The sequence below is a fragment of the Podarcis filfolensis genome, assembly GCF_964270895.1.
Source record: "Podarcis filfolensis genome assembly, chromosome: Z".
NCBI classification, from domain to species: Eukaryota; Metazoa; Chordata; class Lepidosauria; order Squamata; family Lacertidae; genus Podarcis; species Podarcis filfolensis.
This window is the reverse complement of record NC_139617.1, coordinates 748,702-766,304: the sequence shown is the minus strand read 5'-3', so window position 1 is coordinate 766,304 and position 17,603 is coordinate 748,702. Positions and strand designations below refer to the sequence as shown.

The following is a 17,603-nucleotide window of genomic DNA, read 5'->3' as shown; positions in this document are numbered from 1 at the left end:
CACAGCCCAGGAGAAAGGAGCGGAACCACTGCATAACAGGGTCCCCAACAACATTTGGGGTGTTTTGGTGTAGAGAAAATATGAGCAGAATTTTATATAATGAAGCCTAGCCTGGAGAAAGTGGGCAGAGTGAAGCTGTTATTCTCTCACAATGCTAGAACTCAGGGACATCTGATGAAGCAAATGTTGGGAGATTCAGGATGGACAAAAGACAGTCCTTCTACAGACAGCACATAGTTAACTATGGCATTTGCTCCCACAACAGGCAAAGACGTCCATCAGCTTCAATGTCCCTGAAAGATAATTAGATAAATTCTTGGTGGATGAGACTACTGGTTGCTACCCACGATGGCTTTATTCTCCCTCCTCCGTCAGAGGCTCTTTACCTATGGATTCTCCTTACTGGTGGGGAGAGTGATGGTGCGCTCAAGTCCTCCTTGTGAGCCTCCCCCTCTGTGGACCACTGTGAAAACAGATGCTGGAGAAATGAGAATCAGGTTTGATCCAGCAGGATTCTTCTTGTGCTCTTATATGAGAGCAATTATCACAGCCGTGTGACTGGTATATCAGTTAATAGAGTTCTCTCTCGAAATGTCTTCCTTGCTATGAGATGCATGTCACTGTGACATCAATTTCCAGCGGAACATTTTCCACATACCTAGTCACTGCTCTTCTGGAATGTTCTGAAAGCCAGGCCACAGTTTGAAAACCCAGGGACAAGGCAGGGCATGACCTGACCCTTCCACGACCTGACTGTATTGGATCCTGCACACACTTGCCTGGGAGTAAGGCCCATAGAACACATTGGGGCTTATTCTCAAGTGCACATATGTATACATTGTGCTGTAACTCATAATCCAATATGCTAACCACCACATCATACTGGCTTAGAAAGTCAAGGTATCTTAACAGTAAATGCAAAATTACAAAATACATAGAACACAATCTTACGAGGGCTTACTAATCTTGCCACTATGTCATTTTATACACCCAATATACAATTTAAAATTCCCCAATATGGTGAGACAATTGCCTCCTCTGCCAATACTTCATTGGTAAGATTTACAGGAAAAAACAGTTTAAGGGAGCCCTATGCCACTTTTTTTTTTAAAAATAAGATTTTATTAAAGCTTTTTCATAATACAATAAGTTAAAAGAAACTAATTTAAATAAAAGCAAGAACAGAGAGAAAAAGAGAAAACACCAGAGGAAAACAAAAATAGAAGACAAGAAGAAAAATAAAAGTTATGATTTTCTGTTTGTCACTTACATGAAAGAAATCATTCAAAATATTCACTCTGGCTTGACATCCAACTGATCTATTTCCCCAGTCTTCCAACCCAAATGTCTCAGATTAATTCCTTTTCCTTTTCACACAAAAAGTCCAAAGGGGTTATCTAATTTTTGTTATTAATAAATGTCAGCAATTGTTTTTCTCCATTCAAACATATCGGCTTCATCACCAATAATGTCAACAAATAATTCCTCCATATTAAACCATAATAAGGCTTTCCATCTTTTCCTCGCAAATCTCTCTGCTGTGATCATATATTAAAATAATAATCCATATTTCTTTTCTGATTATGTATTCATCAATTCACAACCAGTTATATATTTTCCATTCCCATTTCCTGCTGTATTTGCCATGGTTTCTTCACCTTGATTTTGAAAAAAAAAATCCTTCAATTTATGCTTCTTTTATTATATTTCCAAGAAAAGCTCCAGAGGTTTGATAGCTTTTTCCTGGAAAATCACTCCAAGCTGTACAGAGAGTCCTTACTCAGTTATCTCTGCTAGCTCATCATGTCTCTTCCGCTCTCCCTCCACGGCTTCATTGCACTCCTCCAACATCTCAGCTTCACTATTTAACTCTTTCATTCTTCTAAAAATCTGTATAAAAGACTTTTCCGTTTCACCTTCCTGTTCTGGCAATCCTTTATCTATATTCTTCTCCGAAGTCTCTTTGTCCTCTTTGATTCCGCTTTCCATTTCATCCTCTGATCCTCTTTCATTAACCATTTCATCAATCCTAGCTTTAATGACCTTTTCTGCTCATCAAACATTAGCTGAAGGATGCCAACAGTCAGTGGAATGTCCAGTGATATATTTGCCATACTGAATGTTTTTGGTCTTACTAATATTTCAGTCTTTTTACATCTCCCATCTAAACCTTAAGATCTTCACAGTGTTTTCTCTAATGAAAACACCTTCCTTTCCCATGGAATAAATATGAAGTGGCAAAATTATTTTTGATTTCAAGGAAAAAAGAATTTTCATCAAGAAAAAAGAAAATTTAAAATTAAGAAAATAAAAATTCTTAGCACTCATAACTTCCTGTAATTATTAAAAAAATTATTGTCTAAAACAATTAGAGCGTGCTTTCTGTTCTGCCTTCAGCCTTTAATGATGGACTCTTCTTAAAGCCAGAAAGTAGCTCACACACCAGATGTAAATATCCACTGGCTGACAGAGAAGCCTTTCTCAGTCATAAATTATAACCAGCTCAGAGATAATTAAAGAAAGGGAGGCTTTTGCACACCTTATGCCCATCAGAGTTTTAACATATCTTTTGGAAAGATGTTGATTCCTCCGCTCATAAGTCAATCACCCCCTCTAGTTTCCCCGGAGCTGACAGCTTCTCTGTCTCCTGATGTAGAAAAAGCCACTTCCAGGCCTGCCCCAGGAGGTGGGGTTGCGGGCATCACGCCCTCCCCACGTGAGCGGGGGCTGCTTTCAGCCCCCGCGAGAACAGGGGAATCCCAACCGTCCACGCCTCCCAGCCAGCCAATCGGCTGGCTGGGGGGGGGCGTGGCCTGCCCTATTTAGGGCCGGAGCGGAGGGGGCTCGCCCTCTCTTCTCCGGCTAGCCCCCACGTTTTCCCACCCTCCCTCCCTTTAGTTGGGCTTTAGGTAGGTCTGACTTTGCTATGGACTTCGGTCTGTCGCCGCAAGGGGCATGGTAGGAATTTTTCCCAATTGGCAATTTACAGCCTTTTGGTTTTTCGCCTACCTCGTAGCAACTCGTCACAACTCTTCGGCATTGGCGGTAGGCATTGGTAAGAAGGGGTTAAGAGGATGTGTGGGGGGGGAGGAACGCCATCACCTCCCCCCAGTGAACGAAGGGTGGTCCATTAAAGGACTCCGGGGGGCGTGGCCCTGTCCGAAGCCTATGGAGGTGTGGGCCAAAGGCACGCCCCAGAGCGGTGACCCGGGGGAGCTCCTAGTCGACGTGCCTCGGCGGGAGACTCCCCCGATTAGTGTTAACCCTTCCCCGTGTCTCCAGCAAATGGGCTGGAGCCGGATAGTCGATAGGACCAATGCCTAAGCCAATGCCTCTCATTCCTGAATTCAATAAAGTTGTGGCCTAATTCGCCCAATTAACCTTAATTATGGTGTCTCGTGTGTTTATTTATCTTGGTGGGGGGCGGGAACTCGCCACGCAATGTATTTTTCAGAGCATTAGAGGTTAATTGCCTTTCACTCTTATCTCTAGAGCATTAGTGTGCATTGGCAGCACCCAGAGCAAGGCAAAGATTGTTCCCCCTAATCTCCTTGCAGGGATTGCATGGGAGACAAGAGGGGGGCTGTGCTGCACCCCTTCAGCAGCTGCTCCTCATGGAGGTTGCCTGTTGTTTACCATGTTTGCCCTCTCAGCTTGGTGTGCTCCTGGTGCTCCTTGGTGGGCTTGGCAGCGTCCCAGAAGCACCTGAGCTGCAGCTGCAGCAGGCCTAGTAGGAGGGCAGCAGGGAGCAAGCCAAGGCACCAAGCGCAGCCTTTCCCAGCTGCCACTCCTTGGCTGCACTGTGCAAGGACAGGTGAAGGAAGGTCCTGTTGTGGGGCACGCACATCGCCCAAGGACACACACCGGAAAGGAGGCCCCAGGGAAGGACTGGCATGGACCAGGAAAAGTCTGGCCTCCAGCCAGTGGGAATTCCACCTAGGAGTTGCTGTCCCTTCACTGACTGTGAGAAGAACACAGCAGACACACAGCCTTGGCACCCCCTCAGAATTCTGCACTGAGGGCCACAGCATCCTCTTCATCCTGGAGAAGAGTGACTAGTGGGGTGCCACAGGGTTCTGTCTTGGGCCCGGTCTTATTCAACATCTTTATCAACGACTTGGATGATGGACTCAAGGGCATCCTGATCAAATTTGCAGATGACACCAAACTGGGAGGGGTGGCTAACACCCCGGAGGACAGGATCACACTTCAAAACGACCTTGACAGATTAGAGAACTGGGCCAAAACAAACAAGATGAATTTTAACAGGGAGAAATGTAAAGTATTGCACTTGGGCAAAAAAAATGAGAGGCACAAATACAAGATGGGTGACACCTGGCTTGAGAGCAGTACATGTGAAAAGGATCTAGGAGTCTTGGTTGACCACAAACTTGACATCAGCCAACAGTGTGACGCGGCAGCTAAAAAAGCCAATGCAATTCTGGGCTGCATCAATAGGAGTATAGCATCTAGATCAAGGGAAGTAATAGTGCCACTGTATTCTGCTCTGGTCAGACCTCACCTGGAGTACTGTGTCCAGTTCTGGGCACCACAGTTCAAGAAGGACACTGACAAACTGGAACGTGTCCAGAGGAGGGCAACCAAAATGGTCAAAGGCCTGGAAACGATGCCTTATGAGGAATGGCTAAGGGAGCTGGGCATGTTTAGCCTGAAGAAGAGGAGGTTAAGGGGTGATATGATAGCCATGTTCAAATATATAAAAGGATGTCACATAGAGGAGGGAGAAAGGTTGTTTTCTGCTGCTCCAGAGAAGCGGACACGGAGCAATGGATCCAAACTACAAGAAAGAAGATTCCACCTAAACATTAGGAAGAACTTCCTGACAGTAAGAGCTGTTCGACAGTGGAATTTTCTGCCAAGGAGTGTGGTGGAGTCTCCTTCTTTGGAGGTCTTTAAGCAGAGGCTTGACAACCATATGTCAGGAGTGCTCTGATGGTGTTTCCTGCTTGGCAGGGGGTTGGACTTGATGGCCCTTGTGGTCTCTTCCAACTCTATGATTCTATGATTCTATGATTCTATGATCCCTTGCCCCTCACGCTATACCATTGCTCTAGAGTGAATTTGATAGCCAAGATTCATGCCTGCCTATCATCTATCACTGTAATTATCTCTGTTGGCAATGTGCCAACAAAAGATGTTCAGTTGATAGAGCTCCTCCCCCTGAAGTCCTATTCCACTTTTACAGCTTCCACCCAATCTCTGTTGCCCCTTGAAATATTTGGCCTGCCGGCTGCTCTTTTTCAGATCTGTGATCCTATAAATGCTGCTATAATCATACAAACATACACAGCTGCCTTCTCCAAGGCAAATAAACTGGTCCACGTAGTTCAGTATCAGCGGCTTCCCAAGGCCCAAGGCAGACACTTTGCTACTCAAGACCCTTTTCACTGAAGATGCCCAGAGGTAAGTCTTCTGCCTGTAAGACATGTACGCTCCCTACCAATGAGCTATGATCATGCCACGGTCTTCCAAAGCCGAAGCTTCTTATTCCTCCCACCAAATGACTATACAGTGGTGGCTCGGGTTAAGTACTTAATTCATTCCAGAGGTCCGTTCTTAACCTGAAACCGATCTTAACCTGCGGCACCACTTTAGCTAATGGGGCCTCCCGCTGCTGCCAAAGCATGATTTCTGTTCCCGTCCTGAGGCAAGGTTCTGACTTAACCCAAGGTACTACTTCCGGGTTAGTGGAGTCTGTACCCAAAGTGTTTGTAACCCGAGGTACCACTGTACTGGCTCTCAGGTGCCTTCTGCATCTGGCATAGACTGCATCTGGTGCTTTGAAGAGCTGCCTCTCGCTTCTGCTCTTATTTCCAAATGCACCTTTACCTGTGACATCCCACCCAGCTGCCAGGTGGTCTCCTGCAACCCCTCTCCTTATTTCTGTCCCTCCTTATGCATGGGACTGTCTCCACACAAGTCCTGGAGGGTTGATACCTTCTTTTAAGAACTCCTTAGTTCCCTTTTCTTCTCCCTGTATAAATGACTCAACAGCGATGCCAAATAGCAGGGACTTTGGGGTCTGTCTTCATCCCACTTCCTGAGTTTAGTTACTGCCATTTGGCTAAGGCCATACTGCTTGCTTCTTGTCTGAGCAACAGCAGTCTTTTTGCTTCCATTGCAGACTGCACCTCCTCTCGAGAATTTGGAAGAAGCAGATCTGTGCCTGCTGCACTGAGAGAGAGAAAGGCCTGGCTGGAAAATGCATGCATCATGCTTGCATTTGACTTCCAAGAGAAAAATCCTGACATAGGCAAGCTGTGCGTCTTCCTTTCTGTGCTGCTGCAGTAGCTCCAGAGATTTAGGCTTTTAGCACCTTTCCCACTCTACAGAGGTAGCGGACCTGTTAGGACAGTTCACCCTCAGAGGCTGATGGATCCAATGGGTTTCCAGGCGGTTCTGGGAGATTTCTGAGGCCGAAGCCCTGGCCAACCTCTAGTACTGGCATACGAAGGGGGGGGGCGGGGGAATGCGCTGCACCGAGTACCATTTGGGGAAAGGGTGCCATCACAGCTGCGCCCCTGGAACGCGCGCCAGCCACGCCCCTACCTGTTCTCCGCTCTGGGGGCTGCAGCACGTTGAGACTACAATTCCCATCAGCCTTGACCACTGATCCCGCTCGCTAGGGATCATGGGAGCTGTAGGCCAAAAACACCTGGGGGGCTGAGGTTGAGGAAGCCTGATCTAGAACATCTGACATCATTGCTCCTGCTTGGAGAGCCTGCCTGGCTCCCTGGTATACTGCAGAGCTTAGGGCAAGGAAATGAGCTGGGAGACAGCTTCAATTATGAGCGTAGCCAGGATTTTTTTGGGAGGGGCCAGCAGTGGTATAGCTAGCCACTTGGGTGCCTGGTGTGGGGGAGTGTCCTGCAGTTGGGGGTGGGGTGATCTGCCCGTGAGGGCGGCGCAAGCCTCTCCAAAGCTTGGAGCCTCTCCGCCGCCCCCTCCCCCAGCTGTAGGGCGGCTGAGGGAGAGGCAGATGCAAGTCCCACGCTGCTGTTTCAGGCAGTGCAGAACCTGCAGGCGCCTAAGCCACCATGTCACTCCTAAAAAGTTTCGTGAGCCCTTTTAAAAAACAAAAACTCATTTTGTCACACACACCCCAGTGATGACACCCAGGGCGGGGCGCGCCCCCTTCCGCCACTGGGGGGCAGAGCCTCAGTTAGCTATTTTTATTGATGTGGGGGGGGGGGGAGCTGGCCCTCCCTACTCAACCCAAGGCTTCCATGCAAGTGGAGAAAAACTCCAGTTGAATGCAGTTGAGCACTGATGCAGGCTTATCATCAAGAAGGCCTACTTTGCTGCCTCCACTGCATCCCAGTTGGGCCACCCAGAAGAGCTTTTCCAGATGGTGCAGAACCTTTTAGCCTGGCCCAAAGGAGGTGGTGGGGCCCACAGTACCGCACTGTGACTTGTCTGCAAAGCTCTTTGAGGATAAAATTGCTTGCACCCACTGGGACCTTGACTGCTGTTACAGCAGATGAATCTCAAGGTGTCTAGCCCTGCTGTGTTGGATGAGTTATGGTTCGTAAGGCTCAAGGATGTGGACAAGGTGCTTGGATCAGTCAGGGTGAATACTTGTTGTTTTTTGTATTTTGGTTAAAAGATAAAATGCTACGTATAATAAAATGAAGAATTCCATAGATAGCAAGATCCAGGTTTGGGACAAGTACTCTTTCGTGATAAAACCCTAGCAAAGATTTAAAATCATCAAATGTGCAAAATAAGTGTGGAATTATAAGTTGTTACAAGGAACACAAAGAGACACAAAATCCAAAGAAACAAACTTATTTTTTATAGGCCCATGATTCTTTTTTCCTTTCACAGTGCAGGGAACAATCAAAGATTTAGTCATCATAAACCAAAAAAGGTGCAATTATGCTTCAGAATATAATTACAAGAACACCACAACTATAGCAGTTAATAGTACCATGAAATTCCAACAGACAATTCCAATAGTAAGTAGAATAAACCAGAACTTGACATACAGTGTCATCTGATGCAGAAAAATGTGTCCATTTTGTTCAGAGAAAAGACAGCTCCAAAGGAAGGGGTTTCTTAATCCTTTTATCAAGGATTATGCTCCTGTGTCACCAGACATGGCCTATCAGGGTCCATACCTGGACCTGGGAGGTAATAAGTTCCCACAGCTGTATTCGAGGTCATTAAGGATGGGGGAAGAGTGCAAAGACCCCCTGGAGATATTAAGCACAAATAATGTTCTACGTTAACATCAAATAAATTAGTCAATACAAAATATTAGGAGTTATTTCTGGCAAATCATGGGTGAACCTTGGGCAATTTCAGTATATGTCTTTAATCAGTTCTGTTAAAAGGTTCTCTTTATTATTCACCAAAACAATCACCCTGACGAAAACAGAATATTAATCTAATAAGCATCAGAAATCTGGAACTTACAGCAGCCTGTTGACATAAACATGCCAAGCAGCTAAATGTATGAAACAAAGATGGGGAGCTTACTACTACATAAGGAGAGAGATTGTTTTTTAAAAATGGTATTTCATTTTAGCAGAGATCTCAGTCTGGGCAAAGGGAAATCGAGGGCAGGGGATCCTGGCCAGCACAGCAACCCACAAAATTTATGTGGATGACTACAAATCCTTAATTCATAACTAAGATACAGAAGCAATGCTGGCAGCTGATCCTCTCACCCATAAAGAGCCCCATATGTCTCCTCTGGAGCATGGCAGGGATAATATCTGTGCCTGCTGTTCATGCCCCACTTTGAGCATGAATACATCGCTTGTGCCAGGGAACCTATATTCTTCCCAAGTGCCCACTTCAACAAATGACAACTTGCAACTTTGATCCCACCTTACAGGGTTATGGGAACTTTCCATGACTGCTATTGACAACAGAGAGGGGACATTTTTCTACCCTTTTCTGCAAAAGGGAGGAAGACTTGGGCTATTGAATGCACTTCATCCTTCTATTCCCAGCGAGACATTAAAGAATGACGGGACGCTATATTGGAAAGAGGGCGCGTGGGCCCTAACCTCCAAAGCAAGACACAGAACAGTGAACTGGGTAAGATCAAAAGAATAAAACTTGCTACTCCAGAAATGTTAGAAAGAAGTATGCAAGCTTTAATACCACGAGAGATAAAATGTATTCAAATAAAATGAAGGGATTAATAAATATACTGATATATCCAATCGATGCCTGATCAACCAACTCTTGTGACAAATAATTGTGCCAAGACCAAAATGTGTTCCAACCATGTGGGACTTCCTCAGGGATCCAAAACACAGTTTTGTCACAGTAACTCTAGTCTGTCTGGATGATCTGCATTTGATCTTATGCATCATTTGTTGCTTCTCATATCTGGATCTATCATTTTATTTATTATTTATTATTGTATTTAAACATCTATATTAATCAACAACAACAACAACAATTGTATTGTTTACACCCTGCCTATCTGGCTGGGTTTACTTATTGAATACGTTTTATTTATCGTGGCACTGATAAACATTTTAGTGTTTCACTCTCCTGGATTCAGCTGCACCAAGATCTCACTGAATCTGCTACTGGTAGCCCCTCTCTGGCTCTCCTGTATTGAGGGGACTGGCACAGACACAGCATTGCAACGCTGTGACATGGGCTACTTTCTGCAATGGGAAGACAGAAAAGGGAGGCGGCCAATGCGAGCCTAAGAATTATTTCCCTCTGGTATTACCTACAAAAAAAGTTCATCAGAACAAGGTCCAAGGGAGCACCAAGGGGCACAGGCACTCTCCCTGTTCAGGTGAGGAGTGCAGTGACACCCTGTGGACTAGAAGCGGATTTGTCAAGGAAGTTTGTTTCACAACATTCCACAGTATCAGACGGGGATATTTTTGTCAATATGATTACTGGTTATATCAGTTTACAAAATATTTAATAAGAGGGGGATAAAGAGGTCATTGACTCTTGTTTGGAAAGGCCTTAAACAAAGGAAATCATTAATGTGCAGGTGATGTAAAAATCTCAACTCATGAACATTTTCCCTATTACTGTTTTAACATCAAACTTTTAAGATACAGACATCATATAAAAATACACACACATACTTCATGGAATTCCTGGGGGGGGGGGGGAGGATGTATCAGTACTCAACAACGAATTCCTATGATAACAATGGAAACCGGCATTTATTAATTTTTTAGGTGCAGTGGAGGTCCTACTTCTCTTGTGCAAGCTGGAGGAGAAGAAGAAAAATATGAATCGGGGTTGTTCTTAAAAAATTTCCCTTCGTTTCAATAGGGCTTGCATGAACAACCTCTATGGCTGGCTGCAGCCAGAATGTTCAATCTTAAAAGAAAGGACATAAATAACAAGGAACTGCATGGAAGCATACTTAAGGCATGACATTCAGACCTGAGAACATAAAAAAAAAGTTTGAAAAGAAAGAGAGAGAAGTTATCTTGGTTTCTTGGCTGTATTGTAAGAACTCCACCTCCTGCTACTTTTGCACTTAAGTGCTTCCTGCTTAGTGCTGGAAAAGATGGGAACCATCACCCACTGAAGAAAGTCAAAGGCCCCCAATTCTTATAAATACAAGAAGTCCGGCTGGCACCCCTAAGAAGCCAAGCTCTCTTGCAGGTGTGAACATGTGCCACACTCTCCCTCCTGGAGGATAGTCCAGGCTGCTTCTCCCTCTCCTGCTGCAGCTGCCTTTCTTCCATTAACCTTGTGCTATGGGGCACATCCACCACATAGGGGTCTGACTCCCCACACCTTTCCCAACATCCTGCTGCAACCGAGTTAGGGAATCTACTGCCTTTAGAGGGTGGCTTTGCTTCTCTCCAGCTTCTCGCTCTCTCTTTTCTTTGTACTGTTGTTAAATGGAATGATGTTCAAACAAATCAAAACCGGATTCTCTTCTTTTTTCAGGGTCATCACACTTTTGTGTTAGCAGAGCAAAGTGTTAAGTTTGTACAGCCCTATAGCGCTTTGAGAAAAGGGGCAGAAATAAGAGCTGTACATTGAAAGGTTTTATATGGCAACTGTTTTCTCTGAAGAAAACATGGCATTCAGAAATCCTGGCTTCCCAAAAACACCCACTGCACCAAGTAAAAAAAATAAATCAAAAGGCTTAATAAAAAAATATCATGGCAGGATGAGGGTGAATACACCAAGTGCAACATCAGCGAGTTGTTCAGCGCTCTTCCTTAGGCAAAACAAAAGAAAACAAAAACATGTAAATAATCTATGGCAGCTCACAAATATATTTCTCATTTAACATGAAAGAGACACAAGAACAAAAACCAAAGGTTGTAGTTTTTTTATAGTCACATAAGCATGCGAAGAAGTGACCAAACCAAAGTGCAACTATACAGGATGGATGGACAGACAACTCCCTTTCGGTACTACCTAAACTGCCACTTTTGAAAACCCACACCTAAGAGTCTTAAACCTCTGCATGTCCTGTTCACACAGCTGAACTCCATGATATGGTGTGAAACTGGTCTTCTTGGCAGCTATGCAGCAAGAAGAAAATTTTGACATAGCTGAAAGGCACAGCCACTCAATTGCAAGTTTAGAAAGGGAGCCAGAAATGGCTTCATATGGCTGTTAATTGATCTAGAAACACTACTTAATTCTCTATGTGAAAAACCAAACTTTGCCCACTTTGACTGCTTCATAACTCAGAACCTGCCCCTGGCCCTATGGAATAAGGCATGAGAGAAATTTAAACACAAAAAGAAAACAAACACCCACCTTCAATCCAAGCACAAATCTTAAGGAACTTGCTTTTATGAATCACCTGGAGCCTTATTATGAGAAGCACCTGTTGCAACTGGAAGACAGATGCAAGCGGCTCCTGTCAACAAGCCACTGACCATTTGCTCCTTGACCGTTTCATCCAAGCACTCTATTACCATCACAGCTTCTTATCGGCTGGTGGCAGGTTTAGCATGCAGGCCACCATAATATCAAGGTCTGTTCTAACAAATCCTATAGCAGTGCTACAGAGAGGAAATTTCAAGTCTCCAGAGCTGCCATCCACTAAAGGAAGGCAGCCAAAACCACCTGCTCACCACCTGAGATGGACGTGGCAAAACGCAACCCAAGATGCCACCACCACCACTACCTCCTTCCTACTCTCAGGTAAGTGATGGGAAATTGCAAAAGAAAAGCAGACTATTTGACACAAGTTGGGAGGGAAGATCTTGGCAGCAGTCCCCCCCTTCCCCCTTCATAAAGGATATTTGTTCTAAAACAGTTCCACTGCTACACAGTATAGTCCATGAGTTTAACTTATGAAAATTAAGAGTCGCTCTTCACAAGTTGTCTCATATGGGTAGTTATATTCTCCTAACACCATATAAATAAGTAATATTTATACAGCTTAGACATTCTGAGACATGCAGTAGTTTTTTTGTTGTAGGTAGTACATTTTTCTTCATGATCGTATGTGGGGGGGTTTTACTGATCACCTTGTTACCAGCAGATCTCATGCCGGCCCATGTCTGGCATTGTCTACTACATTTGAGGGTGGCTCTGAATCATCCATGGGGAGAACGAGGCGTGTGCCCCTTATGACAAGTTCGTGGTCCCCAAACCCAAGCTCCTGGTCCAGGGTGTCCTCGGAACCGTTTCCCGCCGCCCTTCGAGATGCGCCAGATGTCAAAGAATCTGTGTTCACGGTGGAATCCCCATAGGTCAAACTGATGTCTCCGTCATTCAAAATAAGGTCTGAATCATCGTCTTTCAGCTGCTCTTGATTCTGAGTAAAAGAAAAGAGCTATTTTACCAAGCAGCTAATATGCTGAATTAATATCTATTCCTGCTGCCCAAGATGTCTGACTGGCATAATAAAATTGGAAAGTTTTTATTTTATGACTGCAATTTTCTACAAGGTACCCATGTCCCAAGCAGGATATGAAGGTTTCACACCTAGGCATGTTCCACGAGATTCAGATCCAGGACAATTGGGTCCTAACCCCACCGGAGTAGTCATCATTTCTCCCCTGCCTCACTTATACCTGTAAAATGGGGCTAAATACCTGCTCCACAAGAACATTGCTTAAAAATTAAGTCCATCTGCATTCATAAAACACAACAGAATTTATCTTCTTTGACTCCCATAGTATTTAACAATTTTACAGAGGCAAACAGGTCTCCCAAAGGCCATTACCAAAATCAAACTGCCAAGTTCAGAAGTATCAGATGCTTAGGAATGCCAATAAAGGGTGGTCTATTGGGAACATGATGAAGGTATGGATGGACTTTGACTGACCAAGCAACATTTACTGTATTTTTCCATGTATAACACCCCCCATGTATAAGACACCCCCTATTTGGGGGGACAAAAAATTAAGAAACTGGGGGGGGGATTGCCCAGAGTTGTTGAACTTTTTTTGGGGTGGGGGTGGCCCAGATTTTTTTGGGAATGACAAAAATCACTCACCCGCCAGACCGACAGTGCTGCTCACACACATCAACAAAGCAAACTATCCTCTGTCCCCTCGCTGTCAAAAGCAGTAAATTGCCTGCCCAACCGCTGCAGTGACAGCAAATCAACACCAGCCCTTCCGGCAGCCACCAATAGCAATCTCCGACTCGCGGCAGCAACCAATCCCATGTCCTCACAATGCACTACCCATGTATAAGATGACCCCAAATTTTGAACAAGATTTTTGAATAAAAAGCCATAGTCTTATACATGGAAAAGTATGGTATGTGGCTTTCTGCTGCATTATGTTAGCAGTGGATTATCTTGAAATGTTGCTATATATGTTTATTGCACTTTTCTGATGCTGTTTGGAGCTGCTCTGAGCACGATTTTGAGCAAGAAAGTGGCATATGATAAATAGATAAAGACAGAAGCCAGTCTGATTTGGAAATTGAAAAGCAATCACAGCACTTGGTGGAAAAAGCTGCTCCAAGAGTACAGTAACTGTTTTGCACAGCCAAACCTCAGCAGCTGCGGAAACACAACATACACAGAAAGTATTCCATGGTCCTTCTGGGAGGTTCTGCACGTACCTCATAAGCCTGAGGGCTGGTCAGGCACCTGGCAATGGGGCCGCAGCAGCTTGGGAGCGTTGTTGTGAGAGGAGGACCACTGTGCGTCAGGAGGGGCTTCAGGTAGCTGAAGGGGGGCGTATTAAGGCACAAAACACTTCAATGAGAGCACTTCATGGGTTTTTTATATGGCCACAACAACAAAAACAATTTATTATTTATACCCTGCCCATCTGGCTGGGTTTCCCCAGCCACTCTGGGTGGCTTCCAACAAAAGATTAAAAACAGATTAAAACATCAGTTATTAAAAGCTTCCCTAAACAGGGCTTCCTTCAGATGTCTTCTAAATTTCTGATAGTTGTTTATTTCTTGGACATCTGGTGGGAGGGCTTTCCACAGGGCAGGCACCACCACCAAGAAGGCCCTCTGCCTGGTTCCCTGTATAACTTGGCTTCTAGCAGCGAGGGAACCGCCAGAAGGCCCTCGGAGCTGGACCTCAGTGTCCGGGCTGAAGGATGGGGGTGGAGAGGCTCCTTCAGATATACTGGACCGAGGCTGTTTAGGGCTTTAAAGGTCAGCACCAACACTTTGAATTGTGCTCGGAAACGTACTGGGAGCCAATGAAGATCTCTCAGGACCGGTGTTATGTGGTCTTGGCGGCCACTCCCAGTCACCAGTCTGGCCGCCGCATTCTGGATTAGTTGTAGTTTCTGGGTCACCTTCAAAGGTAGCCCCACATAGAGTGCATTGCAGTAGTCCAAGCGAGAGATAACTAGAGCATGCACCATCCTGGCCAGACAGTCTGCAGGCAGATAGGGTCTCAGCCTGCATACCAGATGGAGCTGCCCTGGACACAGAATGGACCAGAATGGGCCTCCATGGGTCCAAAATGACCTCCAGGCTGCGCAGCTAGTTCTTCAGGGGCACAGCTGCCCGATTCAGGAGCAGGGAGTCCACCACACCCACCTGCCCGCCCACAACAGGACTTAGTCTTGTCAGGATTCAACCTCAATCTGTTAGCCGCATCCATCCCCCAACCGTCTCCAGGCACTCACACAGGACCTTCGCTGAAGCCAAGGATATTAACGAAAACCTATTAAATCCCACTGCATGCATTCACCAAGAGATGCATACAACATAATCATGAAAATATACAGTAAAATCATTTTAAAATGATTGTTTTTAAAAAGTAGTAAAATATAATGCAAGTGACTAAAAAAAAAAAGGTTAACAACAGCAAGGCTCAAAAATATGATATTTGATAAGTGGCGGCAATTGAATGTGGTATTGTACATAAAAAGCCCTGTGTAAAAATGCCTTGTGTTTTTCCAACAGGGAAGACACAGAGAGGGAGCCGGGTGAGTTTCAAGTAGGAATGCGTTCCAGAGTTGCCCTTATTTCATGTTCAGCTCATGCCCACAGATGGCACTAAGGTCTTACTTTCCAGGCCAACTTCTTCACAAAAGCAACACACAAGCAAGTGGTTCTGATGGGCAACGACTGGCTAACTGGCTACCCAGGATCAGAGCAAAGTAATTTTATCAAGCCTTTAGTAGTCCTACCTAATTCTTTACTAAGTGGTGGTAAAAAGTTTCATCCAGTTTCACTTTCTGAAAACTGGTTTTCCAACGTCCCAAGAAAGCGGGGGGGGGGGGGGCTCTGTGCTCCTGTCGGGGCACTTCAGTAATAGGTTGTTTTTGTTCCACAACCTAGAAACATTCGCTGCTGAGTGGTATGAGTTTTATACTAGAGCCACTGGGATCCATGGCACATATCTGTCAACTATCCAGGCCATCCTTTGTTGGGGGGCTGTGCTCTCCTGTGAGCTTGAGATTGCAGGGCCCAAAAGTGCATGTTTTGGGGGCACCATGCTCTCGAGCAGGTCATGTGACTAGTCTGGCATGGATGGTTTGGCACTAGGACAAGCTGGAAGGTACGGTGGCTCCATTCACATAACAAAAACTGCTACAGAGATACCAGCATTTTCAAAAGCAGGGGGTCCATGGCTTGGCTTTTGAAAAACTGCGGGTCTGCAGTACCTAGCAAATTGGGAACCACATTTCTAGGGGGCAGCCTGTGTGACAAACTATACCTTTGGAAAACATCCACACCTCCAGAGGCTAAAATAGCTGGCTGACTCTTTAAGTAACTGAAAATATGGCAGATTTATCACTCTGGCTCTTGACTGCCAGGCAATTGGCTTTATGAAAGACAAGGATCCACAGCTGAGCAGAAGAGACTTCTCAGAGAGGAGAAGCTCTCTTCCCCCATCATGGACAGAGGCAGATATTGGCCTCCTAGGCCAAGACGTAAGAGGAGGAGGAGAAAGAAGCAGAACCGGTTTTTGTTTCTCTTAAGGATACTTATGGTCGAAGTTGTACCACAGCCGGAATAACCAAGCGCTCTCTGCTTTGGTACTTCTCCTTTCATTTTCCGGCACTCCCTGAAACAAATCAATGAGGCACAATTACAGTACTTTGGTTGACAAGAATCACACTCCAAACAAGGCATTTGGCAAGGAAAAGAAACTCTTCTGCCTGTGATAGCCTGGCAAAGCATTGGTGTCAGAGGCTTGCAAGCATTTTCAGTGACGTGAACCACAAATAGAAGCTTCCCTTTTCCTGCCATCCCCTCTTTCACTGGAAGGCCATGCTGAATTCTGTCCTAATTTCTGGCAGATTGACGTGTCCTGGGTTCCAGCAAGTCGAGGCACTGAAATGGTGCTTTCATGCAGTGTTAGAAACTGAGATATGAAAGCTAGGAGCTAAATGGCACCTTAAACCTAGGTTATGGGCGCTGCAACTGAGTGTCTAGGCATGCTTTTTTATAACAAGAATACAAAGCTGAAAATGAATGAACTGCACCTAAAATCTTATGTTCATTTTTCACATGGTCCAGTCCTTCCCCTGCCCACCCTCCTAATATTCTTAAGACAGACTCTTCTCTATTCTTCAGAGAGTAGCTGGAAGTGGGGAGGCAGAAAAAGGTCCTCCTCTCCTTCCATTCTGCAGTTTTAATCTGAAATCTCAGGTGCAAAGCTCAGAAACTGCTCACGCTAATGAAATTCCCTGTCACAAAATGTGCCTGGAACAGTGGGAGTTTCAAAAGCTGCTTTCACATACTCTTTCATGTGACTGGGGGCAGGCAAGGAAAGGCAGGGCCTACAGAGCAAGGAGAGTTGGCTTTGCTCTTCCTCTTCTTCATGTTGGCCCTTGGTCCCAAAACGGCACCAATCCTTCCCAGAAGCTTCTGGCTCAAATTCTGCACAGCTAGTCTCTAGTCTTGGGTTTGCATGCCAGTGCTTGTAATGTGCATGGGAGAACCAACAGACCCCATCTGCTTGGGACTGGTTTCCTCTGCCCATAATTATTCCCCTGGTGTGCTATTTCAGAAGATACGCTTGCAACAGAGTTCAAGTATCTACTCAGCTTCGAGGTGCCTTGAAGGCAGTCACTACTCTCCAAGGCTGCTGCAGAAAAAGAACAGTAAACCGTTTTGCATACATAAATAAAAAAATGTTTACGTGAGGAAATTAACCAACATGCCACCACAACAAATGTGAGGATATTCACCATGGACACCCCTGTGTTAGAGGCAGAGAAAAAGAG

General features: G+C 45.2%; 1 protein-coding gene and 2 long non-coding RNA genes across 3 annotated transcripts in view; 1 reads left to right on the top strand and 2 right to left on the bottom strand.

The window, feature by feature from the left end:
* Window positions 1-118: 118 nt before the first annotated feature.
* LOC310754072 lies at window positions 119-522 on the bottom strand. Its single transcript, XR_014543593.1, has 2 exons — window positions 387-522; window positions 119-293 (listed from the first exon to the last, which is right to left on the bottom strand). It is a non-coding gene; the product is annotated as an uncharacterized lncRNA (long non-coding RNA).
* Window positions 523-662: 140 nt separating this feature from the next.
* LOC310754065 lies at window positions 663-6,419 on the top strand. The gene is made up of 3 exons (XR_014543584.1): window positions 663-900; window positions 5,266-5,424; window positions 6,146-6,419. It is a non-coding gene; the product is annotated as an uncharacterized lncRNA (long non-coding RNA).
* A 1,374-nt stretch (window positions 6,420-7,793) lies between these two features.
* SLC9A6 (solute carrier family 9 member A6) overlaps window positions 7,794-17,603 on the bottom strand; it is a 59,460-nt gene continuing 49,650 nt past the window's right edge. The window contains 3 exon segments of the mRNA XM_083595390.1: window positions 7,794-12,754; window positions 14,017-14,122; window positions 16,359-16,438. Of these exon segments, the coding sequence (XP_083451516.1) occupies window positions 12,482-12,754; window positions 14,017-14,122; window positions 16,359-16,438 (459 nt within the window). The 3' untranslated portion in view covers window positions 7,794-12,481.